This window comes from Chelonia mydas, chromosome 1 (assembly GCF_015237465.2).
Source record: "Chelonia mydas isolate rCheMyd1 chromosome 1, rCheMyd1.pri.v2, whole genome shotgun sequence".
Lineage (NCBI taxonomy): Eukaryota > Metazoa > Chordata > Testudines > Cheloniidae > Chelonia > Chelonia mydas.
Genome location: NC_057849.1, coordinates 218,915,183 through 218,941,553, shown reverse-complemented (window position 1 = coordinate 218,941,553; position 26,371 = coordinate 218,915,183). Strand labels below are relative to the sequence as shown.

The window sequence follows — 26,371 nt, the reverse complement described above, 5'->3', positions numbered from 1 at the left end:
AGTTACAGTAATATTTCTCACTTAAATAGCTTATTTATTTATTTATTTGTATTCCAGTGACCCCCATTGTGCTAGGAGCTGTACAAACACAGAACAAAAAGATGGCCTTGGCCCAAAGAGCTTACAATCTAAGTTGCAGTGTGAATGTTTGTAGATTTTATAAGGGGATAAATATAATATGCTAACCAGTAAACTCATATAAGCTGTTTAGAGGCTGGATCCTACAAATAATCACGCATGTAAGTAATCCTTATTTATGCAACTTGTCCTACTGAAGTGAAAGGTATTAACTTGCATAATTAAGTTCCTTTCATTTGAGTATGCTTGTAACGATTCAGGGTGAGTTGTACCTTTGCGTTGTACTGCAGTCTCTCTACGGGTCCCTGTTCAAGTGACTAGCCCTGTCCAGCTCTTCTCTCAGGGTGGAATCCTGCAATTCTCCTCACTCTTAGACTTGGTCTCCAGGTTAACTCACCCCTATTTACCATCCATATTTCCTCAACAGGTCCAGCTGTGTTTGCCTACTGCTATTGCCTTCCCTTCTGGAGTTGTGATCAATATGAAAATACTGTGATACAGGACAGTGTCTTCAAAACAAAATACTGTTTATTTATTCATAGGAACATGACAATCAGAGAGAAAAGGATTAAAACAACAAAGGTCTTCATGCACAGTAGTCTTTCCTAAATTTTAGCATTTCTCTCAAGACTTAGGCTATGTGTACACTATCACTTTTGTCAGTCAGGGATATGAAAAAAACACATGCCCCCAACCAACATAAGTTTCACCAACAGAAGCGCCGGTGTGGACAACATTATCTTGTCGGGAGACACTTTCCCACCAACACAGGTACCGCTGCTTATTGGGGGTGGTTTAATTATGCTGAAGAGAGAGAATTCTCTCCCATCAGCCTAGAGCGGCTACGCTGGAAACCTTACAGTGGTGCAGTCGCAGTGGTACAGCTGTGCCGCTGTAAGGTCTCCAGTGTAGACATAACCTTAAATAGGCTTGACTTACCCCTGGAACCCTCCCACTTCTGGGGACTGGGTTATAGGTTGCTTCTCTGCAGACCCTCCCTCTCCCCCTCTGTGCATCAGGGGTGCCCTTTTAACAGTTTCCAAAGCCCATATCCTCAAAGGTATTTAAATGCCTAATTCCCAATGGGAATTGACACCTGTATTGTTATTTAAGTATCAGTGATTGGGTCCATATACAGCCATTGACTTTGGTTCCTGCAATCAAAAAAACACCGAAGACTGACTTAACCCTTAGTTTTCCTTTAGGAAGCAACCCAAGAACTACCAAACCCACAGAAGTACACGTAACATTCATAAAATCAGTTCAGATACCTCCCATGTTCTTGACAAAGGGTGTGCAGGATCATGTTGAAAATCACAAATAATGAACTGCAGGCAGATATAGTACTTGGAATCTGTAAGAGTAAAAAAGATGTTTGTTTTTTTTTAAATTAAACAATCCCAAACATAATTTATAAATTAATAAATATCTGCTCTGTGATATCTCAGATGTTATAGTAGTTCCCAATACTGAGAACAGGAACTAGCTGTGGTACTTTATATATGACTGTAGTCATACACTTTCCATTTTGGATCAATAACATCAAAATGCTTTTCCTGTCTATTAATAATTGGCCCTAATATTTAGATACTGGGTCCAATCATGAACACCAAAACCATCCCACTCCCCCTCAAATTACCTCACATAGATATGTGTTTTAACTAATTCTATGTCTCACTTAAATGTACTTTTCTTTCATTTCAGGTAATTAGTTTTTGTTTTCCATTCCTAATTTCCTTAAATATTTCCTCGTGCTTTGATGTCATTATCACTCAAGCATATTTTCAGTTATCATATTCCCTTCTGATGTATTTTGGCTAGGCTATCCATGTTATATATGTGTTGGTTTCTATTGGTCATATCCTACAACTCTTTTATGATTGCAGTTACCCTTCCTAAAGGCTCGATCCTACTGTCATTGAGCTCAAGTTTTGCCATTAATTTCAATAGGAGCAGAATAAGCTACTAAATTATCAATGCTCAGTGTGCTCAGAAGTCCAAGGCTCTGAATTTGATATTGTTTAGACCACTGTAAATTAGAAACAATTTAAACAAAATCAGTGGAATTACATCAGGGTAAAACTCATCTAATGTAAATGAGATCAGAATCAAGCCAAAAGCATGTCTGTGCTAAGGCTTTATAGAGAGCATTTGTTGCCTTTCTTTTGTTAAACGTGATATCCTTATGCTACCTCTTAGTGTTACATTTGCTTTTTTTTACCACTACCCTTAGAGGTTGTGTTTAATTAATGTAATGTGCAATATCTTTCCCAGAACCCTCTTTTGAACTACTCTTTTCTATCCAACAGTCTCTTATTTTATTTTTTGGCTTGTGAGATATTTCTCAGCACACTGTTTTTTAAAACCTTAACTAAGTCTCATCATATTGTCTTTCTCCCTACTCCTCCCGCAATTTCTCAGAGTTCCCTGGAGTTTTTGAAACTCTCAGTATTCTACTATATTTATAATCACTCCTAACAGTGCTTTGGAATGATCATTAGTTTCATCAGAGCTGGGTATACATCCTGTTGTGTTTGATTCATGAAGAAATTGGGCTGAATACTGATAAGTATTTATCACTATCTACAATTAACTGTTCCCTACCATGCTGTATACTTTTGCATACCCACTGTAAAGGCAGGTTAGGATGTCAGAGATATGTATTGTACCTGAATGGCCAATGATGGGTGTGCCCCAAAGTCCTGTTTTCATGTTAAAAATTGTTAGTCTGAAAATACACTCTCTGATGTATCAGCCTATTCACATAGGGCCTAATCCTATGGCCCATACTCATTCAAGATACTGGGACTGCTGAGGTAAGTAAACACTATTAGTGTGGGTAAGCGTTGCAGAAGTGGGCACTTATTCACACCAGATGCTAGGACCATGAATTAAATCCTGGCCCAATTGAGGTCAATGGCAAAACTCCCATTGACTTCAGCCGGGCAAGGATTTAATCACATATCTCTTATAATTTCTGTCAATTATCAGAGGGGTAGCTGTGTTAGTCTGGATCTGTAAAAGCGGCAGAGAGTCCTGTGGCACCTTATAGACTAACAGACATATTGGAGCATAAGCTTTCGTGGGTGAATACCCACTTCGTCAGATGCATGTAGTGGAAATTTCCAGAGGCAGGTATAAATATGCAAGCAAGAATCAGGCTAGGGATAACGAGGTTAGTTCAGTCAGGGAGGATGAGGCCCTCTTCTAGCAGTTGAGGTATGAACACCAAGGGAGGAGACACTGCTTTTCTAGTTGGCTAGCCATTCACAGTCTTTGTTTAATCCTGAGCTGATGGTGGACGTTCACTCACCTGCACGTCCACCAATGTAATATATGTCATCATGTGCCAGCAATGCCTCTCTGCTATGTACATCAGCCAAACTGTGTTTATCCTACATAAAAGGATAAATGGACACAAATTAGATATTATACAAAAACCTGTAGGAGAACACTTCAATCTCCCTGGACTCACAGTAGCAGATTTAAATGTAGTCATCCTGCAGCAAAAAAAACTTCAGGACCAGACTTCAAAGAGAAACTGCTGAGCTTCGGTTCATTTGCAAATTTGACACCATCAGCTCAGGATTAAACAAAAAACTGTGAAAAGACTGTAACGTTAGTCTATAAGGTGCCACAGGACTCTTTGCCGCTTTTATAATTTCTGAATATCAGTGCAGGGATTTTTGAACACATCCATAAATGATACTGAAGATGACACCTTTAAAATATATTTTCTTTCTTTTCTTTTTCAGGAAGTATTTTGGAGAAAAAATAGGACTGTATTTTGCGTGGTTGGGTTTATATACAGAATTCCTTATCCCATCTTCAGTAGTTGGGATAATAGTTTTTCTTTATGGATGTATAACCATGGAAAGTGACATTCCTAGGTAAGCTTGTCTGTAAACAGTATTTTGTTACTCAATAATTATAACGTTATGTTATTGATCCTCAGTAACTGTTAATCCTCAGTAACTGCAATGACTTTTAATATGTTTGAGGAACATTTGTGCAGTATTAAACAAATCTGTATAATACAGCAGCATTTATTTCATTAGGATCCTACACGCATGAAATAATCTTATTCAGACCAACTAAATTCATTTGTGTGTTTACAAGAATGCAATAAACTTACTGCATATTTATTTCAATAGCTTCACCACTGAATAGCCAAATAAACACATGGTCGTATTCCACTGTAATTCATTCTAATATCACATTACACTATATGTGTGCATTTGCATCTGTGTAATACAGTATTTGAATGCAAAGCAACAGAATGTTTATTTGGATCTTCAAAGGTGCAGTCATTGAAATAAGGACACTCAGTAAGTTTGTTGCATTCTTCTAAAACATGTGAGTAAATTTATTGATCTGAATAAGATTATTTCAGTGTTCTTTCTTGTATGTAGGATCACAGTGAAATAACTGCAGCTGTGTTAGTACAGATTTCCAGATATAACAAGTGTACATCTAGAGTTCTGCAACTTGGTATATTGCAAACAATGATACCTTTGGAATAAGTGGTGCTGTTCAAATATAATATAAAGTCTGTTTACATAAATGGGTTGAAATTTTTAAATGAGAGCTGGTCAAAATGTTTAAAACGAAAAGTTTTTCTATTAAAAATGTATTTAATCCCCCACAAAAAAATTGCAAAAATGTTTTGACATTGTCAAAAAATTCTGTTTTCCATTACATATTGTGTTTTTTTTCTTGCAGATGTTAAAAAGAAAAAAATAGAAAAGATTCTCAATGTAACGATCATTTTTTTCATACACTGAAGGTTTTCAGTAAGTGAAAAAAAATAACATTTCCAATAAAAAAAAATAGTGAAAAAAATTGCAAAATTTCAAATAAATAAAAATGAGTCAATTTCAAACCTTCTGAAGCAAAAAACCCAACTTCTTAATTAGAAAATGTTTCGTAGGGCTAGTTTTTCATTTTTTGACTAGCCCTATTTAAACATATAGCAGAGTTGGCGAATATAAAAATTAGTATAATGACAGTTCGATCAGATTGTGTGTGTTTATAAACATAAGCAAAGTCCTGCTTCCCTTATTTCCAAGATTAGGTTGTAGTGCAAAGCTCATTGAAGTGAGTGGAAGGGAAGTATTTCCATTGTCTTCAAAGGGCTTCATATCACTTTCTTAAGTGTAAATCAAGTTATTTGCATGGGTAGTTTGATCAAAATTTAGCCTTTTCTACATTTGGAGTCTGCAGTATTTCCCTAATTCCTGGTTCCCCAAACTATTGTTTGTTTTTCTGTTGATGTGGCTATGAGTAAAGACACGTTTTAATCAATTCTGATGCAAATGCTCACTTCTCAGTGAAAAAAATGTAAAAGTAGGAATCTTTTGGTAATTTGCAATTTATCAGTAAAGAAGCAATGAAATGGTTAGATTGTTTGCTAAAGAAATTGACACTTTTTAAGCATGGGCATTGTAAATTACAGTGCTGGATTCTAATATTACCTCTGTGTCTGCAGAATTATTGAGGTATTCCCTAAATATGCTGAGTTAACCTAATTCTAGGTTTCTACACATAAAATGAAAACCAAAATTTTTGGAAGGAACAAAACCCTTCATGGTCAGGGCATAAGGCAGCCTCTAAATAATAAGGGTTAGAATGAAACTTTCTCTGGGGCAGGTTGTTCCATAACTACCACTGCTGGATTTTTGCAGCTTCCTCTGAAGCATTAAGCGGTCTCTATCAGAGATAGGATACTGGATTGATGGACCTTGGGTCTGAGCCAGCATGGTAATTTCTATATTAGCTAAGGTAAATTGGCAAGTTTTAAAATATGATCGCTGTGCAGAAAAACAGATCAAGACCATTACAATTATCAATGATTGGTAAATGATGATTGATAACATTTCTGATTTAGATTTTTTGACCTGATTTGAATGAACTTTTAATCAAGATCAGCTGTGCCCTTCTCAAGCAAATCTTATGCTAACATTAAACCTGCAGAGGGACTTATGGCAAAGATATATCTGCCCCACTCTCTGCTGCCTTTTCAAATACAAAACAAGAGAGTGTTATTTTAACTATGTCATGACTGGAAATAGCTGTACATAATTAAAATGAATTAATTTCCAGAGGGATGGTCTTGACTGTTAAAAGGAATAAATCATTTTCCATCACTGACTTCTATGATGATAGAAAATCACATCAGATGTTTGTCAAAAAGCAAACAATCACAAACCAGAATAGTGTAAAGTTAACATATACCTAATGGTGGTATATGTCCAGTGAAGTGGTCTGGTAAATTCTTCTGTGAGGCCATGATCTTGCAATTTGATCAATGCAAGAGGCACCTGAGCATGTGACCACTGACGTGAATGGGACTCCATGTGAGCATCAAGATCTTGCATACAGATCTGCTCGCAGGACTGGGGTGCTTACACAGTAAAATCAGTAGGTTTTGGCTTAGCCTATAGGAAAATAGTGGTGGTTAGTTAAAGACCATAGATAATTGAATAAATATATAGTACATAACAATGCATATTTTAAAATCAACTTTTTAAATAGAAATTTTAAAAACTTTAGAAAATGTTCACATTAGTTTGTCAAAATGACAGTCGGTGTTGCAGTATTTTTGTAAATCTGGTTCTGGTGTCTCTTGGTGAGAATGGACGTTTGCTTGTACTACATCAGATGATGTAATCTGAGGCACAGGACATACAGTTTAGCGTTTAAATGCATGAACCAGGAGGGAGAGCTTTACAATGGTTGTTTTAAAGTACATTTCATCATAGTTTGGAAATTTAGGTTAGCATTCTTTCCCCTGAAAAAATAAACAACTGAGTCAAATTGTGACAGGAGAGCATCACATGCACATTTGGGTCTGGAGAGATGAGACGAATTGGCCAACATTTTCAAAACTGACTGACTAGTGTGGCTGTAATTTTTGGATACCCAATTTGAGACATCTTCAAGGGGCCTGATTTTTTGCAAGTGCTGAGCACCCACTTTCGGGAGGTACCCAAAATAACGAGTAACTTTAGAAAATCTTGGCCAAAATTTTGTAGCAGAAGATGCTACAGAGTAGCATTAAAAGCTTACCTTGGGAAAATACCCAGTGTTTATCCAAGTGTTCCGCAAGTGAAAGTGAAGCACAGGAGAAAGCAGGATGTTTCGTCCAGAAGTGAATGAGCGTTTGTTCCTTGGCCGGATCCTCAGCTGGTGTAAGTCCCTTGACTTCAATGGAGGTATGCCAATTTACATCAGCAGAGTATCTGGCCCAACATATCCTGCAAAATGTTTTGCACACAGCGGCCAGGTGATCAGTTCCATCTGTGAAATGGAATAACTAACATGTATGGGTACATTTAATAGCTTTACAGTGTGGTATGGAGATTTGTGGAGCCACATTTCCTCTTATTTGCACATGGCCAAATATTCCGCATAATTTTGGCCAGGATTCATGCACTGATTAATGTGACATTTAGCACATGTTCTTGTTTGAGATGTTAATCCATGTTAGAGACGTATGTTTTGTCAAAGGGAAGCCAGAATTTGGCCCATGGAGTTTACCTCATTGCAAATTTAATCCTTTTTTTCTCATGCATTCAAAAGCTGATCTGTATTTCCTGTGTCTCAAATTGGATCATCCGATTCAGGATGTCAGTGTTCGCTTTGATTTCTTTTAATTATATTTAATACACATTTTTCGTGAGTAATTCTTCTCCAATAAAATCTAGCAATCAGATTGGTTTATTATTTTGCATTGGTTTTCCTTCAGCACAGTACCTGCACGTGCTGAAGCCTCCAAGCCCATGCACTATGTAACAGCATGCAGTAGCTGTGAATGGCTGAGTACACTAGAGGACAAAACACAAACGCTCCCTTCTTTTCATTAGTAATCCATTGTGACATCTTTGCATTTGTTATTTATAGTAAAGAGATGTGTGACCAGCATAAAGCGTTCACCATGTGCCCTCTTTGTGACAAGTCTTGTGACTACTGGAACCTCAGCACTGCATGTGCTACAGCACGCGCTAGCCACTTATTTGACAACCCGGCCACAGTCTTCTTCTCCATTTTCATGGCTCTCTGGGGTGAGTATGGTTTTGAACGTTAGGAATGTTGTTAGGTCTGTGGACTCATAACAGAAAGGAAAGCTGCGATGGTACAGTAGTTGAGCACTAATATTTTATTATGCTTAGGGCATTAGGGGATTAAATGTACTGCAAGCCCCAAAGGCTAGTATGTGCTGGCTTTTGCTGAGGACTGGATTCCCTCCCCTTCCTGGCCACCTACTAGGATTGCGATGAGAGGAATCCAAGCTTCTGTGCTCTGAATTCCCAGTGGTGTTTTAAGCTCTAGGAGCCTGAACAGAGTCCAGTCATTACCCCAACCTTGGAGGCCCTAGGCATACTCTCAGCATGTAGATGTCCTATCTGGCAACCCCTTCTGAATCTTGGAACTTGCTGTCCAGCCGCCTAACCCCTCTGGATACAGTGCTGACCCTTCAGACTCCCCAGTATTTAAAAACACCCCTCTCATAGAATTCCACCCCAAAGGTGTGAAGCTTCTGGTTTACAGTTGAACTCTCTCAGAAGTCCTTTGCCCCTTGACTTCCTACCCCTGCAGCAGCCTCCCCCATCTTAATCTGGTGCAAAATGGCTCTCTCCTCCAGTTCTCCCCCTGCCACCACCCGTGAGTCCCTTTATAGACTCCTGCTGGGGCCACCTGCTTCTTTTGTTCTGCCTTTTGGTAATTTTCCATTACTCCCAACCCCCTTTCCCTTCAGACAAGGAGAGGAAGTGTCTTCTCCCAGATAGAACCAACTTACTGTCGCAACGTGTCTTACTTTGAAAAGATGATCGTTGAGTGCTGCTCATTTACTAGTGTCTGTCCCGGCAGAGACATAACACAACCCTGCTAATTCAGGTCAGAGCCACATCCATATAGGCTTTACATGACACAGTACGCATGATACAGTTTCATAAAATTATCTAAAATTCCGAAGTGGTAGAGACAGAACCCCCATTTCGTCACAATGACCAAGGACTGAAGCTAGCTTTATTACCAGGGATTCCCTCTGACTGTGGCAGTCTCTATGATCACTGGGGTGGGTGTATATAAAAATGGGAAGAGGGAGCCATGGGCTGTGTGTGTTTTTTATATAATATATGTATATAAATACATACAGCCCAGGAGTCCCTCTGCCCATGCCCCCAGCCTGCCTAATACTGCTCCCAGTCTGCTCCGTCTTCACATCTCTCCTCTGTGGAGACCGCATGGAGAGCACCTTCTGCAGGTTCCACAAGGCTTGGGAGACAATACTGGGCAGGCTGTCAAGTGTCTTCTTTCACATGGAATGGGATTTATTTGAGCACAGAGCGCATTCCATGTGGGACAGTTTTTTCCATGACTCTGTCAAAACTTTATGGGACTCATCCATGATTTTCCCCCAAATATCATGTGGCAATCACTGTGTACATACTAGATTTGTCCATAACAACAAAAATATCTGCCTATCCAAGGATCTCAAAGTGCATCATAGACACTAATTACTATTTTACACCTCTTCCTTACTTGCGTTGCTGTAGGCCTCTCCCAGGTCCTGGCAACTGAATGCACTGTATTTTGCTTGCCTTGCTGCAAAGTCACTCACTAGTGATCTTATTTATTGTGAAAGTTGCAGATGTGGTTGTCTTTTAAAACAGTCTCTGGAGGGCACCTCTGTAAACTGAACTGTGAACTGCATCAGGAAAGCCTCAGTCTGAGTGTAGAACTTTGGCCAAGCAGCCATATTATCCTGATATTGCCAACTCCAAGTGAACAAAGATCATGAGTCAGGCCCCATAAATCGTGAGATTGGCTTTAAAATTATGAAATGTAAAAAAATATTTTGAGCCTTTAGGGAGCATTTTCAAGCTTTTCTAAGGTAGAAACTTACTTAAAAAATGAGTCTCATGTGAACACGTGACTCGAGGAGTTGGGGCTTTGAAAAACACACCAAGTATCATGAGACTCACATTAAAATTGTGAGAGTTGACACCATTGTTAACCTGGTCCAGTTTGTGGCTCAGTAATAGCTCTAGAAATTACACTGTGTTGAGTGTTATGAAAACTGAGGTGTCATGGTTTATCTGGTGTTATGGTCTATATAATGCACAGGCTTGTAAATTTGCTACCTGTATCTATCATAGTTTCACCATGAATATCTAGGTTGCAATGTGTCCAAACCACAGAGCAATAAATGCTCTCAACATTGGCAACCTGACAGAACAGATATGTACAATCAGTGCCTGAATATGCCATAAGATGATGCCAATAGGCTGGGAGGAAGAGTTAGATGAGAAAAATGGAGTAAAATAAGCTCAGCTCTCTGGGGTTGTATGCCCATTCCAGTGCACTTTCATCAGTTACATCGAGTGAACTCCTGCATAGTTCTATGTGGTGACACTTTCTGTGGACATGAACATAAGGGCCACCCTCTCTGACATGCCAGAGTACAATCCAGACTAATGAGTAGCTATGTCAACCCTGCCTTGTAACCTCAGGTGTCCTTTACAGTGCCTTGTTGCTGTAGCCTGCAGCCTCGACTGCTCCCAAATAGCTTCCAGCACGTAAATCAGTCCCAGCTATGTTTCTGTGTGTGCTGCAGCCAGCCAGCTACACCTTGGCTCTTACCAGCCTTGGTTAGGCTGTCGTGTGACCCCCAACACACTCCCAGTTCCAGATTTACCCCCAGAAATGTCTATCTAGGGCCTCACCAATTTCACGGCCATAAAAAACGCACCATGGACCATGAAATCTGGTCTCCCCCCATGAAATTTGGTCTTTTGTGTACTTATACTCTATACTATACAGATTTCACGGGAGAGTGTTTCTCAAACTGGGGGTCCTGACACAAAGGGGAGTTGCAGGGGGGGTCGCAAGGTTATTTTAGGGGGGTCCCGATATTGCCACCCTTACTTCTGTGCTGCCTTCAGAGCTGGGTGGCTGGAGAGTGGTGGCTGCTGACTTAGGGCCCAGCTCTGCAGGCAGCAGTGCAGAAGTAAGGGTGGCAATATCATACCAGGCCATCCTTACTCTGCACTGGTGCTGGCGGTGGCTCTGCCTTTAGAGCTGGGCTCCTGGCCAGCAGCTGCTGCTCTCCACCTGACCAGTTCTGAAGGCAGTGCTGTTGCCTGCAGCAGTGCAGAAGTAAGGGTAGCAGTACTGCAACACCCCCTACAATAACCTTGTGACCCCCCCTCAACTCCTTTTTGGATCAGGACCCCTACAATTACAATACCATGAAATTTCAGATGTACATAGTTGAAATCATGAAATTTAAGATTTTAAAAATCCTATGGCCATGAAATTCACCAAAATGGACCGTGAATTTGGTAACGCCCTATGTATGTCCTGTACTGCCCAGCCGTTTTCTGGACAGTGCAAATATATTAAGTTCATTATTCCTTTAAGGGAATAATACACAGACAACTTGTTTTCCTAAATGGAATTACACAGACACTTCAGTTTGAACACACTGGATTAGGTAATACAACACACCAAGTTTACTTACTGCAGAAAGATAGATTTTGAGTGAATATAAATAATGAGGCATAAAAGTCAGAAATGGTTACAAGAAAAATAAAGATAAAGTGTTTACTGGTATCCGCTTAAAAAGCTATCTTAGTAGCAAAGCAAACTTTTCACCATATGCTCCAGCAGATTACTGATCAAACTCTCTCAGGTCAGAACCCTCCCTCCAGAGTCCAGTGGCTGCTTCCTTTGTCTCTTCAGGTGCAGTGAATGTGATGGGCAGGGAGAGAGAGAAGGGTGCTTTGGGGTATTTGTTCCTTATATAGTCTTAGATCCCCTTTTGAAAAACATTTCCAGCTGAGAAAAAGGAGACACAGAGTCTATGTGGAAGGTTGTTCCCAATTGGTTTTTTCACCTGTTTGAACTTCCTTTGTCCTCCTTTCCTGCTTGATGACTCTGTTTACTGCTTAAATGCAAATTAAGCAGAGCACAGGTTCCTTTGTTTAAGACAAACCAGTTTCCCAACTTCTGTTTGGTCATGGCTGTGGAGTTTGGAAGATATGATAATAACACCTTACAGAGGAACCTTATAACATCACATTATATACCACATATTTTACCAGGACAATACTGACCAGCAAATTACCAGTTTCCAAATGATACCTTTGTGTAAAGATTATTACAATAGTACGTAGAGTGTGAATACAGGGGTCTATTCTGTCACATCCTCCAAATTTGTCATTAAAGTTCCACTGTGTGGTAATTGTTGGCTTTTAATTCTGGCCATTGTGTGTAATGATAAAGTATGAATGATGTACTGTCTCAGATAGATACAAGATAGATACAAGATAGAAAAATCATGGAGCAGGTCCTCAAGGAAACCATTTTGAAGCACTTGGAGGAGAGGAAGGTGATCAGGAATAGTCAACATGGATTCACTAAGGGCAAGTCATGCCTGACCAACTTGATTGCCTTCTGTGATGAGATAACTGGCTCTGTGGATATGGGGAAAGTGGTGGACATGATATATCTTAACTTTAGCAAAGCTTTTGGTATGGTCTCCCACAGTATTCTTGCCAGCAAGTTAAAAAAGTGTGGATTGGATAAATGGACTATAAGGTGGATAGAAAGCTGGCTAGATCGTTGGGCTCAACGGGTAGTGACCAATGGCTCGATGTCTAGTTGGCAGCCAGTATCAAGCGGAGTGTCCCAGGGGTTCGGTCCTGGGGCTGGTTTTGTTCAACATCTTCATTAATGATCTGGATGGACTGCACCCTTAGCAAGTTTGCAGATGATACTAAACTCGGGGGAGAGGTAGATGTGCTGGAGGGTAGGGATTGGGTCCAGTGTGACCTAAACAAATTGGAGGATTGGGCCAAAACAAATCTGATGACATTCAACAAGGACAATGCAGAGTCCTGTACTTAGGAATGGAAGAATCCCATGCACTGCTACAGGCTGGAGAGTGACTGGCTAAGTGGCAGTTCTGCAGAAAAGGATCTGGAGATTACAGTGGAGGAGAAGCTGGATATGAGTCAACAGTGTGCCCTTGTTGCCAAGAAGTCTAATGGCTTTTTGGACTGCATTATTAGGAGCATTGCCAGTAGATTGAGGGAAGTGATTATTCCCCTCTATTTGGCACTGGTGAGGCCACATCTGGAGTACTGTGTCCAGTTTTGGGCCCTCCACTACAGAAAGGATGTGGACAAATTGGAGAGAGTCCAGCGGAAGGCAATGGAAATGATTAGGGGGATGGGGCACATAACTTATGAGGAGAGGCTGAGGGAACTGGTCTTATTTAGTCTGCAGAAGAAAAGAGTGAGGGGGGATTTGATAACAGCCTTCAACTACCTGAAGTGGGGTTCCAGAGAGGATGGAGCTAGGCTGTTCTCAGTGGTGGCAGATGACAGAACAAGAAGCAGTGGTCTCAAGTTGCAGTGGGGGAGGTCTAGGTTGGATATTAGGAAAAACTATTTCACTTGGAGAGTGGTGAAGCACAGGAATGTGTTACCTAGGGAGGTGGTGGAATCTCCATTCTTAGAGATTTTTAAGGTCAGGCTTGACAAAGCCCTGGCTGGGATGATTTAGTTGGGGTTGGTCCTTCCTTGAGGAGGGGGTTGGACTAGATGAGCTCCTGAGGTCTCTTCCAACCTATATCTTCTATGATTCTATAATTCTAAGTGTGTTCCTAAGACAATCTTGCTTGAAAAAGGAAACCCTTACATCTATACAAATGATCATTTCCAGTGTAATTGTATTCACAGTAATTTTCCCTCAGCATCAACAAGATGGTTTGTGAAGTATACTGTTGACATATGCCGTGTCTGCATGTTCAGAAATGAGATGAAATGACTGAAGTTTGTAGTGAAATAGAAAAGAACAAACAGTTCTTTATGTACTGGTTTAAAACGACACTTAAGGATAATAAAATCTTTTCTGAGCCATATCCTGTCGTTAAAAAAAAACCTTTCCCACAGACTGGAAAATTCTTTGTGCTGGGACTATGATAACTGAGCTTGTCAGTGCAAGAAAATACTCCCATCATGTATCAGCATCAGCAAAGCAAAACCAAGTACCCTATGTTAACCCTGCCCTGCTTGCATATTGAGCATTACATTACACCATATTATTGCTGCCCTGCAAGTGGCAGAGCACATTCCTTCTATCTAGCTTTCAGTTTGGTGACTGACAGTTCTACTGTTCTTTGCATACCTGAAACCAGCTTCTCTTATAGTGTCTTGAATAAACATTGCTTGAATCACTTTTTGTAAGATGTAGCGATGGGGAAACTGTCATGCATTATAACTCACTACTACTATGCTTAAAAAGGGAACAATATAGTATTTATGCTCTGCTGAGCTGGCTTCTTTTCATGGTGAGGGCTGTGCAGAAGAATCCACCTTTTATCCTTTCAGCCTTCTCCCTTCTTGGGAAAGGTGGAGAGATTTGTTACGGTTAATATCATGAAAGGAAGTACGCTCCAGTTACTTGATGGGACACCTCATTAAATATCTTCATCAACTCAGCAACTCCATTTATCAATGCCCCGTATTCATTGAGAATTTACACCAAAAAAGAACATCATGCCTGGCTAATTGTGCTTATAGCCATTGATGTTCTGAGACGTCAAGTTTCCGCTCGCAGTTAAGCAATTTCAGAGGAAGAAGGAGAGTTGAACAATTGAAGAATTTTTCAGCTGGTGTAAAACAGGCAGCACTTCAGCAATTTACATTATTCTAATTTACACCATTGGTGTATCTAGCCCAACCAATTAAAGTAGGTAAATGCTACCATTTTCATTCCCTTGAGCTAAACAGGGAACAAAGGCACAAATTCACCTACAAAATCATAGTGGGTTTTTTTCTATAGTTATTCCAGAAAGTCCTTTAAACCCCGAGAACATGTTAAACATTATTTTTATTTGCACTGTGTTCTCCATAAGGGATGAGTGAAAATAACAATTATTTGAATATCTGGGCTTAAGTTATGTGTACAATCAGTCACATGTTTAAAATGTTCTCTATTGTCTGCCAGTTCTTCAAGAGCAGCCTGCAGTGACTTTTAGATTCCTATAAGGTGAGAGGACTTATGCAGAGAATATGATATGCACTGTCCCCTACAGGTCAGATTTTTCAAAAGAGCAGAACATCCATAATCCGGGCCAGATTTTCAAAACAGCTCAGTACTTTGGGTACCAGACTTATGAAAATCTGGCCACTCATTTCAGTGCCTAAATGGGAGCTGAGATATTTTGAAAAATCTGGCCTTAACTGCGAATGTTGCACATTTGAAAATTTTGCTCTGAGTTCTTGAAAATCTGGCTCTAGAGCACACTTTTTACTCTGGTTTTATGACCGTTCCATCTGTCAGATGTGTACTTTTTATATTTGTTTGACTATAGTGCAACTCCCTGTATCAGAATTTGTTAATAGACAGAATAATTCTGGCATCAGGCTGAATTATCTCTTCAGCGATGGAATTCATTGAAGGGAAACAGCTGTGAAGAAAAGATTTCTTCCTTCCTCCCCATATTTCACAAGATCTGTCAGACAGAACATTTTGACTTAGAAACTCCCATGCTTGGCTTGGCAGCAATGAGATCTTGAGCCAACTCTGAAGTTCTATTATCTGGTTAGACACTGAAGTCACCCATCACTAAAAGTCTGGGTGAGCCCAGTGTAAGGTCAGATTAAAATTCAGTCAGCTCATCTATATTCAGGCAGCTCATCTATGCAGTCTGAAGTTATGTGGTTCGTCATGGGCACCAGAACGCTTCCCAGTTTTACCTTGCTTTGGCACTCACACCAAAGGTGACCACTGTCAAAAGAATCTGGATCTAATTCCCCATTGCTTTGCACCTTGTACAATTATCTACATCTGTGCAGGGTGAATGCATAGTGAGAGAGGCAACATGTAACCTTGGCACAATTGAAAGGTTCTGTGGGGGCACATGACTGCCCCAAGTGTTGCCTCTGCCTGCACCCCCTGAAACTTGATGTGTGTAGACAACATACACTATCATCTACCTCCTCCTCCTCCTGTTGCTCACTGCCCTGTGGCTGCCAAGCCTCTCAGAAGTTTCAGGCATCCCTCCCTGCCTGAACTATCCTCAATCAATTTAGCAAGTGTTCAGAACAAGACCAACAGAAGTCCCAACACAGTTGGGATGCACAGTTCCCCATGTGCCATCAGGGTGGCACCAGGGTGGGATGGTGCTTGGGCTGGATTGTCTCAGATAACAAGAAGTCGGAGAATTATCAGTCCCTTTTTCTTGGATGGGGGAATATGACACCCCCAAATCACCTTCTCCTTGATAGGCACATCGGAGGCCACAGCAGGGTCTACACCTCATTTCCCACTCTCCCCCTCCCACAGCCTGCTCCCCGCACTCACCGCTCAGGGCTCTTGGGCTGAATGGGGCTCCACTTGAGCTGCCTGGTGCTGAACACCGTGTGCAGCTCCTCTTCCCGATCTCGAAGATGCCCCACTGGCTCACCTCAGTGAGAGGTCTGCAAAGCAGGCAGCGAGAAGCGCTGGGACTCCAGCAGCAGGGAAGGAGAAGCAGTCCCATGTAGCGGGGGTGGGAGCTCAGCGTGCAGCCAGCCCCCTGCTGCTTCCTCCCTTCCCAAACTGCGCAGCCAAACAGTGAGTGCCGCCGCCAGAGGGGGCCACTGCTTCCTCACTGATGGACATCCTGGTGATAGGTGGCCCGAGAAATCTGGGGGGGATCTGACCCAACGTGACACCCCCCCATGCATTGCCTCTGCATAGTGGGAGTAAAGTACTACTCTGATTCAATAATGTTTGCACACCCACTTTGCACAGATGGACATGACTACACAACATACAATCAAAAGCAACAAAAAACCAGGCTGTCAGGAAGAAGCAACAATTATGGGAAGAAGGGCAGAAGAGTCTAAACATGAGAAGAGTGGAAGCACCACAGCATATGCCACCTAGTGTCAAGGAAAAGGGAAAGAAAGGCAGGAAGTGGAATTTGTGTCCTACCACTTATGGGAAAATCACTCTAGGTATGACGACGCTGCAGTGATACACCCGCAGCTGGCCTGTGTCAACTGACTTGGGCTCACAGGGGTTGGGCTGTGGAGCTGTAAAATTGTGGTGGAGGGAGGGACCCAGAGTCTGAGCTCCAGCCTGAGCCTGAATGATTACACTGCAGTTAAACAGCCCAAGCCCCATGAGTCCAAGTCAGCTGCCATTGACCAGCCACGGGTGCAGTGTAGACATACCCTCTGAGTCTAACACCTCACATGGCTGGGTTAAATGGATCAAAAATGCTCAGCTATAACACTGTTAGGCATGCCAGGATAAAAGACATCCTCAGTACCCATATGGTGTGCCCCATGAGGATTGCTGAAGTTTTCCGGTTGCCAATAGGTACTTAGGCTTTTTTCAGAACTAGCCTATTTCTAACTTTGTCCTCTATTTCTGATTAATTGGGAATAGTTACAAATCTTTTATCTGGGAAGTTGTGGCTGAGTATTCAGATTTGGAGTTTGTCTCCCTATATTTTGAGTCCATAAACTGTAGAATGGCACAAGGTACATTGAGAGAGATGGTCTTGTGGGAAAAGCAGATCTGGATTCAGCTCCTGGTTCCGACATAGAATTCCTTAGTGCCTTTGTGCAAGCTCCTTAAACTCTGTTCCCAATCAGCAAAATCAGACTAATACTTTCTTTCTCCGACCTGTAGTCTGTTATCTATTTAGATTGGGCTAATTTCAGTTGTTGGGCTTCGTGTGCAGGTGCTGGGTGGTGTTGGTATCCTGTGATAAACAGGAGGTCAGACTAGATGATCTGGTGAGGACTTCTTGCCTTAAACTCTAAGGGCATGGCTACGCTCGAAACTTCAAAGCGCTCCCGCGGCAGCGCTTTGAAGTGCGAGTGTGGTCACACGCCAGCACTGGGAGAGAGCTCTCCCAGTGCTCCTGGTACTCCACCTCCACGAGGGGATTAGCTCCGAGCACTGGGGCACTGTCTACACTGGCGCTTTGCAGCGCTGTAACTTGCTGTGCTCAGGGGGGTGTTTTTTCACACCCCTGAGCGAGAAAGTTGCAGCGCTGTAAAGTGCAAGTGTAGCCACAGCCTATGAAATTACAAGCTCTTTCGGATAGGAACTATCTCTTGCTCTGTTTGTACAGCACCTAGCACATTAGGTCCCTCACAGAACTTGGGCCTGTAGATAATACTGAAATGCAAAGAGTACATAATAATAATAATTAATTGTTATTAATAATACATTGAGTTTATAGTTTAAAATCTAACTGTGTTTTGTTGTTGTTGTTGAAGCTACCATGTTTCTTGAACAATGGAAGCGTTTACAGATGAGACTAAGTTACTTCTGGGATCTCACTGGCTTAGAGGAGGAAGAAGTAAGTTTTCTGTCTACATATTTACCATTGCAATCCTGAAAATGTACAGTAGTGATTAGATAGGTGGTTTCTTAATATATACATAATGCATGGAGGCACAATTCAAGTTATATCTGGGTTGTTGTTTTTTTCAAAATGATTGTAAATTATCTTATTTTGAGTATCAAGATATCTTTAAAGAAATCATTGCATGTTAATTACTGTGTTCAGGTTTATTTTTAATAATTAAGGCAGAAGAAGATTATATCATAAGATTAACAGCAGTTCATTCTTAATTTAAAATTTCCATATTCATTTATATGGTGTCTAATGGTAGAATGATGACATATCCCTCCTTTTAGTATATTTCATTCCGTTGCTGCTTTATTATGGCTAACATAAATGCTGAGTGTAGAGGATTGTAACATATCAGAGTAGCGTAACTAATCTCTGCATCTTGGTCTGGACTCCCTGATTGAAACCAGGGATGGAAAATCCTGAGCTGAAAGTGCTGAGCTGTTGGACTGATGACATTTGCTGCTGAGGCAGTAGGGCATGTATCCACCACAGGCCTGAATTTGTTTTCTACTACAAATACTGCATGTGAAGAATTGAGCTGGTTGGAAATCTGTCTCCCCGCCCCAGAAAATGCTTATGCAAATGAAAAAATATTCAGTTTTGTCAAAATTTTGAATGGACCATTTTGTTTTTTGTTTTTATGCATTGCAGGTGAAAACTGAAATTTTTTAGCCCAAAACTGCCCAAACTACCTGATTGGACAGTATCTTCCATAATACATTGCAGTCTCCCCTCTGGTTTAACTAGCATGGTGCATGATATGATAATGGTACCTCATAAGAGATGTAGTCCAACTGCAGAGCCCAGCCCATAAAGGAAAATGGGGGCAGGTAGTATCCAAACTACAACTCCCATGAGGCACTGTAGCAGATGTAGGGGACACAGATTAATGTTGAACAGACATTTTTGGTTTTCTGATGAAAAACTGAAATTCTTCAAAGACCATAGATGCTGTCCACCAAAATGTTTGTTTGGTCACAAAGCCAATTTTGACACTCATTTTTTGACCAGCTCTATTGTAGTGTTGCCTTCTGCAGCTGCAGTGCTCATTTTGATGAAATGTCCTCTTTGATTCTTTCCTTGGTTTGAAGAATCTTTCTGGCAATCCCTGCTTCCTTTTTGTTGGGGCATGCTGTGGGCTTCACTTAGGGTTTAGCCGGCCTAGTGGGTAGCCACAACTCAACACTCCCTAAAGTCCTAGGATGGCCTTGCCAGATAATCTGAGGGCCTGGCTGCTGAGTTATAGTCTGTCACTCCTCAGCAATCCCTGGGTTCTCCTGGTCAGACAAAGGGAAGGGTAGGGGGACCCAGGCCCTCCCTCTTCACCAGGTCGCAAACCATAGTCCAAGGAGGAAAGAGTGAGGAGTGTCTCAGTCGCCTTTAGCTCATCCCCCAGACCAACTTCCCTGGACCACTTCCTACCTCCCCTGTTGTCTCCTCCCTTTGGGGCATGATCATGGCACTCTGCTTCCCTCCCAGTGCAGAGAGCTGCTCAAACAGTTTCAATAGTTCAAATAATCAGTAGAGCCTTCCCATCTTCCTTCTCAGTGTCCATTTATTCCCCCTTGTCAGGAAGAAAGGGAAAGAAAAAGGGGTCAGGTCCCTTACCCTGCAGATTCCTCTGTCTCAAAAGCTACTAACTGGCTTCCTTCCACCAGACAACCTCTTCATTCTCCCCCTGCTTGATTAGCAGAGTCCCTTTTTAAGCAGGCTCTCCATTTGAAGCATGCTCTGCAACTGCTGAGGGTGGGGCCTTCTTGGCCCAGTACTGTTCCATCACTCCCCAAGAATTAGTGAGGGGTTGGTAAGCCCCATCACAGGGTATGATACAAAATAATTGATTTTTTTTTGTAGTTACCTCGTTTAATTCCAAGGACAAAACAACAACAACAAAACACAGAGAAGAGTCTCTTCAATGACTTCAGCTTCTGTCAATATGCTGCTGCTTTCTCATAGATACAAATTGTCCCTTGCTGCAGTACAATATCTCTAGTGGAGGGAAAAAGCAGTGGAGCCTGCTTTTGTTTCTAATCACATATTAGTGTCCATAACAGTATGTGTTGCGACTTCAGCGCACCACATCAGCCTTTGTCCTTGCAGTTTTTTACTTTATTTCTTTGTGTGTATGCGTGCATTCCGTCTCCAAAATGTCTCAGATTCAACCCATCAGGCTTCAAGCAGTGCCCTGAGTTGACTAGAAAGTCACAGACGATCGCAGTTATTGTTTGTGATGAACCACAGTGTTTCTGAATGCAAATTCTGCTTGCAGATGTTGCCTCAAGTCATCATGGCTTATGGAGAGCACATCATGCTTTAGTTAGCATCTTTCAAAACAGCCTGTAATTCGGATTGACTTACCCTAGTAGGCCTTGAGGATGAAGTCCTGGAAAGTGGCAGAACTGAGTGAAGTTTCTTGCTGATACTTGGGACTGTACACTGGAGTTTTCTGTTTCAGTGCAGGCCTCACTGAATAAGCCCCATGGCAGAGTTCCAATACAATCAAAATGCCTTTGCAAGCTCCCTACGCATCAGAGTCAGAGGGCTATCTGGAAGTTTCAAAATCCTCTGAATCCTGGTGTAAATTCCCTCCAGCTCTCAGTTCCAGCATGGTCGTCAAAGTGACACTCTTTCCTACAAGCACAGGTCAAGGCCTGCATTTGGAGAAGAGCACACCTCACCATTGGGTAACTATCTCACTATTGTGTATACCTGAGAATGTTCTCGACACCTGTTGGACCTTCCTGAGGCTTCCACTCACTCAACTCTCCTTTTTCCATTCTTCTTAGGTCAAAGCAGTGCTTAATTTGTGCCAGGGCTTGCCAGGCCTGAGCCCCGGCACCTCTGGGCTTGGCAGTTCATAGCTCCAGCACCTCTGGGCTTGCTGTGTCGGTTATGAATGTAAAAAAATTCCTCGAGCCCCAGCACTTAATTGCTTGAATTCTGACACCTCTTTTATTACAAATTAAACACTGGGTCAAAGCCCAGGACATAGGCACAATATGATCATCTGTATGGTCTAATGAATGCCTTTCACCACATGGATTTTTCATGGACCACACACTTTGACTAGTTAAGGAAGCCTCTCAATCCCAAGCCTGATGGGAGGTCCCAGCAATATGAGCATTGATGTGCAGGAGCTATGGCTCCAGCCATTGGCATTGTTGTCACACTTGTCACTGCTAGTTGCACTGAGATATTCAGCATTATTGGTGCTTTGATCCTCAAAGGAGGCACTTCTGGGCCTTTAATTCTCCAGGTGGATTCACAACCCAAACCAGCATGAAAACAAAGGAGGCAGGAGATTTACCTGACAATGCTAATAAGAAGGGATCATAATCTGAGGAGTTCCTTAAAGTCTCTTACACGTTTCCTGGACCTTTCCCAGACTGAAGATTACAGAACTACTGACTCTTCTCCAGAAGATCTCATTTTCTACTTCTTTGTGAAAAGGATGTTCAGACCATCCTTTCACACCTTGCCAAGAACACCAGGGCAGACTTTACAGCAGCTCTTACAAATCTGCTACCACTACCCATCCACATGATTCTGGATCAGGGGGTGGGAGAGGTGTATCACACCTTTGTTCTATTCCAGCTACCTCTAAAATGGCAGAGCAAAAATATCTCACATTAAAAGACACAACTGGAGCTTTCTTTCATCCACCTGTTAGATTGGAGATTGAACCTGATATTTTGAATGCCAAAATTTTAAAAACCTCACAGTTTACTGTTTGATTACTGTGGACCAAATTCAGCCCTTGTGTAATTTGATTGAAATCAATGCAATTACTCCAGAGGGGAATTTAACCCTTTGGCTCTAAAACATGAGATCCAACTGGTAAGAAGGTTTATCAGTCTTTAGTGCAAGTCAGCCACAGTAAGAATGACAAGTCCTACAAGGAAAAGAATGACTGCAAGGTATCTGATTCTCTCTCTTCTCCATAAATTACATTCTTAGTCTACTTACTTCTGTTAGGATTTTGGAGATTAAAGTGTACTAGCATGTAGCAGCGAGAGCAACTACTTTATGTTTAAACACTCACAGGCACACATGGCTGTCAGCTGCCAGACTTTGGCATGAGGTGCCTCATAAGGCTAAAGACCTGCTGAATGGCAGGCAGAACCCAATGTCAGAGAAGTGGAGAGCACATTGATCAAAATTACAGAGCAATCCAACACGTGTAGTTCCCTGGCATTTGTCATTCAGCGTTCACCCACTCCAGTTAATTAGTTAATATGCGTGAAGCACTTTGAAGATGTTGTACAAGTTCTAAGTATTTTCAGATAAAAGGATAAGGGAAGACATTGGCTAAAATCCAGCCTATGTGAGCTGCTTGTTTTGGGATTTAAAAATAGTTACATGATTTTTATTTTTGCTTTATCTGCAAGAGGTAGTTTCACTCTGCAGGGATTGTCAGTGAACTAAGCCATGAGTTGTGGACTGTGGCTGGGTTCAGTGGAAACAAGTGGCTCCATTAAAAGAATTTCCATTAAGAAGCTGCCTTTTAAGGTTATTCTCTGTCTCTGAATTTGGGTAGTTCTGGGAGCCAGACTCCTTCAGGAGGAGGGGAAGAAGAACCAGCAAGAAGACTCTGTTTGTAATTGCAAGGCTTTGTACCCCAAATTTGTTAGTTTTCCCTCCCCCACCTGGCTGATCCCAAGCCTTGGGCACCTTGACTTGTTGCACATCGTACCTGAGGTCGTGGGATACCAAGCTCTGTGGGATGGAGCTGAAAGTATGAAAGACCAAGAAAATAGTGATGGAAAAGTTGCTAAAGTATCTCATAAAGCAGCAACCACTGTGGACTCTGCAACAATTCATACACCAAGTGATGAAGCAGTCAGAGGAAGGGTAAACAACTCTGGTCCAAACCTTCTCCCACTCAGCAAAATCCCCATGTCTCACTGCTGGACACACTCTGATATCAGCTACCCTAACCAAGCTGGCCCTGGTGGCTTTGCTTATGTCTTTTGAGAAAGTTGTTTAAGCTGCCTAGCGTCAGATTTGCTGGGCTGCCAGCTGAGGCAGGAGCAGACTGGAGCAGAAGCAGGAGCAAGGGCAGGCTGTCGGGAATGCTCCCATCTAGCTAGTGATGTTGAACTGAGCAGAGAGGATGCTTCCCTTCGGTGCCTATATGCCTGACTTGGGTCACCTGAATGGGTCATGCCCTGTGAATTAGCTACGCCCTGGTTGAATAGTGTGGGGCCTATCACAAGACTAGCAGGTAATTGCCTCATCACATCCTCTGGCTCAGGGGTGATTCATCAGGTTTAAGCAGGCTCAGGTTTATAGGAAACTCCAGTTTAGGCAGGCTCAGGCTCAGAAGTATCACACCCAACTTCAGTGTGCTGTCTACATGGCTCAATATCTGACTGGTAATTCTTGAACTGGAACTATCCTGTGTTAATATTTGTGACCAAGTAAGACACCATCTTGTCCATTTGGTCATCAGAATTGTTGAACTCAGATTGGATAGGAAATCATCCAAACCCTGCAGGACTGATCAGTGACTGTATAATTTATACTGGCATTCAAACAAGGCAGAAGGGTGCTCTGGCCTAATGGCAGCTGAAATGATAATTCTGTAAAACATGTTGTAGAAACCAGAGCTTTTGAGTGTATAGGCAGATTTAGCATCCCTGCAATAATGGATATCCTACATTTCACCATGCAATGTATGGATGCCAACTAAATTCACTGGTGGAGGGTTATGGGATACTTGGGGAGTCTGTTGCCTCTATGGGAATCCAGAATGATGCACAGTTACAGAAGACTGTGTAGGGACTTTAGATACCAAAGGCTTGTTTTTCAAGGCAGACAATTCCATGGAGAACGCCAAAGCTTTCTCAGGTGGATTCTGTCCTACAGTTGCTGTGAATCCAGCTGAAAACACCTCCATCTGTAGGCCATTTTGCAAGGTTCGGGTTCAGGGGCTTTCTGAATATCCACACAGATTCATTGTTTTTCCAGAACTAGAACCCGTGGGACTTGTGTACTTACATGAATTTGATTTGCTCATGAGGCCTGTCCTCACAAACCCAGGTTGAACTCAAAATACGTTTTTTTTTGCAGCCTCTTGACATTCACGGATATCCAGAAAAAGCGCAAATTAAAAAAAAGTCACCAAAAGTGTTTTGAAGGAACAATAATTGATTAGGAAATGCACATGGAGCTTGAAACAATGCTGATATTCAGTATGTTGAAAGTGAAGCAAATTTTTTTGCATAGTTCTAGAGACTATGCTCAGCTGCCGTGAGTTAGTGGGGAGGTGGCCAATGCTTAGTGGATAGCCCAGTGCTCTCATTTTATATTGCAGGATGATATTTTGTGTCAGCTCATCAAAGAACTATTCACTGGAGGATGGGAGGAGATCATTTGACTTCTGCTAGACTCTCAGATAGTCTAAAAGGAATTACTTTGTCTGGAACACTCCATGTGCTCTTCAGGCTACAATGCCAGTATAATAAAGGGAGACAGAAAGTACAGCTTTGTGTATTGGGCCAGATATACATCCACAGACCACAGACTCCTTCCTGCTTGTCCTGTGCAGTATGTCTGATATCTACCAGAAGGACGTACAACTGGCTGGGAGAGGATTACTTTTCTACTTGTTAGAACGCAAGACTGAGAGCCAGGACAGCACACCTCTGCTCCTGGCTCTGCTACAGACTTGAGCAAACCACTTAACTTCCCTGAATCTCAGTTTCTGCAGCTGTAAAATGGAGATAATGTCATAAACCTCACAGGCTTAACTCATTGCTTGCAAAGCACTGTGAAATCATTAAGTGGAAGGAGATATGCAGAACTTTAAGTGGAAAAGTTTTGCGGTCTGTAATGCAACACATCTTTTCACTTGTCATAAAGACAAAATGCTACACGTGTCTCAGTCTAGGTTACAGACATCTTCTCTTACAGCTCTCTTGTCTGCTGTTGGCATTTTTCCATGAACATGCAGAAGATGGCACCATTTCTGTTGAGCCTTTAGACATCAGTTTTATAAAGGAGCTTGTTGCATGTCAACTGTCCCATTAAAACAGACTTGATGTCATACAAATGTGGTCCTTAATTATGCAGATGAAGCTCTCAAAGAATTAGAGGGGATAGGGACTAGGGAAAACCAAGGCTTTGATCAGGTCAAGCCTGAGATAGCAGCAGAGGGGGATGCAGGATCAGGGAGTAAACTGAGATGGAAAGTCAACAAGGAAAGGTTGGGGATCACGGTGTTTTAAGAAGGAGCCAGAGAAAAGAAGTCTAAACAAGTCAGTTCCAGTGGATCTGGGATATGTGTTATGAAACTAGAGGCAGGCAGGAGAACAGCCATAAAAGCCTTGACAGTTGAGAGAGACAGTGTGAGGATTTACATTGAAGTGTATATTTTTGTTCTGCCTCACTGAGCCTTTGATTTTCTGTGAAATTATGTTTCTTTAGACACACTGCACCAGATTAATCTGTGGTGCAACATCTCTGACTTCATTAGAGTTACACCAGAGATAAATGTAGTCTTTTTTTTTTTTTTTTTTTAAAGTATCTTGGCAATAAAAGCCTGAGAAAGAAGTCTCTGCAAGGCCTGGATGTTGAGCTGTAGCTGGCAACTGTACAAATTTACGGAAGATTTCTGCTGTTTGTACACCCAAAGTCCACAAACATAATAGATAGTATTGGGCACTGGATGAAAATTATTGATAATTGGCTTGAAAAAATATAACCTTGAAAAAGGAAGTAAAAACCTTGAAAATGATAAATAAATACAGGAAAGGGCGTATTTTAAAGGTATTTAGGTGCCTAGCTCCCACTGAAATGTAAGTGTTTAAATACCTTTCAAAATCTGGCCCTAAACTCATAGGTAACTCTGAAAGA

The 26,371-nt window shown here is 41.7% G+C and overlaps 1 protein-coding gene across 3 annotated transcripts in view; it reads left to right on the top strand.

Moving 5' to 3' along the window:
* Positions 1-26,371, top strand: part of ANO2 (anoctamin 2) — a 279,390-nt gene that overhangs the window by 115,033 nt on the left and 137,986 nt on the right. For all 3 annotated transcript variants that reach the window (XM_043529325.1, XM_043529245.1, XM_043529293.1), the window contains exons 11-13: positions 3,834-3,968; positions 7,981-8,141; positions 18,375-18,457. In XM_043529325.1, the coding sequence (XP_043385260.1) occupies positions 3,834-3,968; positions 7,981-8,141; positions 18,375-18,457 (379 nt within the window). The remainder of the gene's footprint in view (positions 1-3,833; positions 3,969-7,980; positions 8,142-18,374; positions 18,458-26,371) is intronic.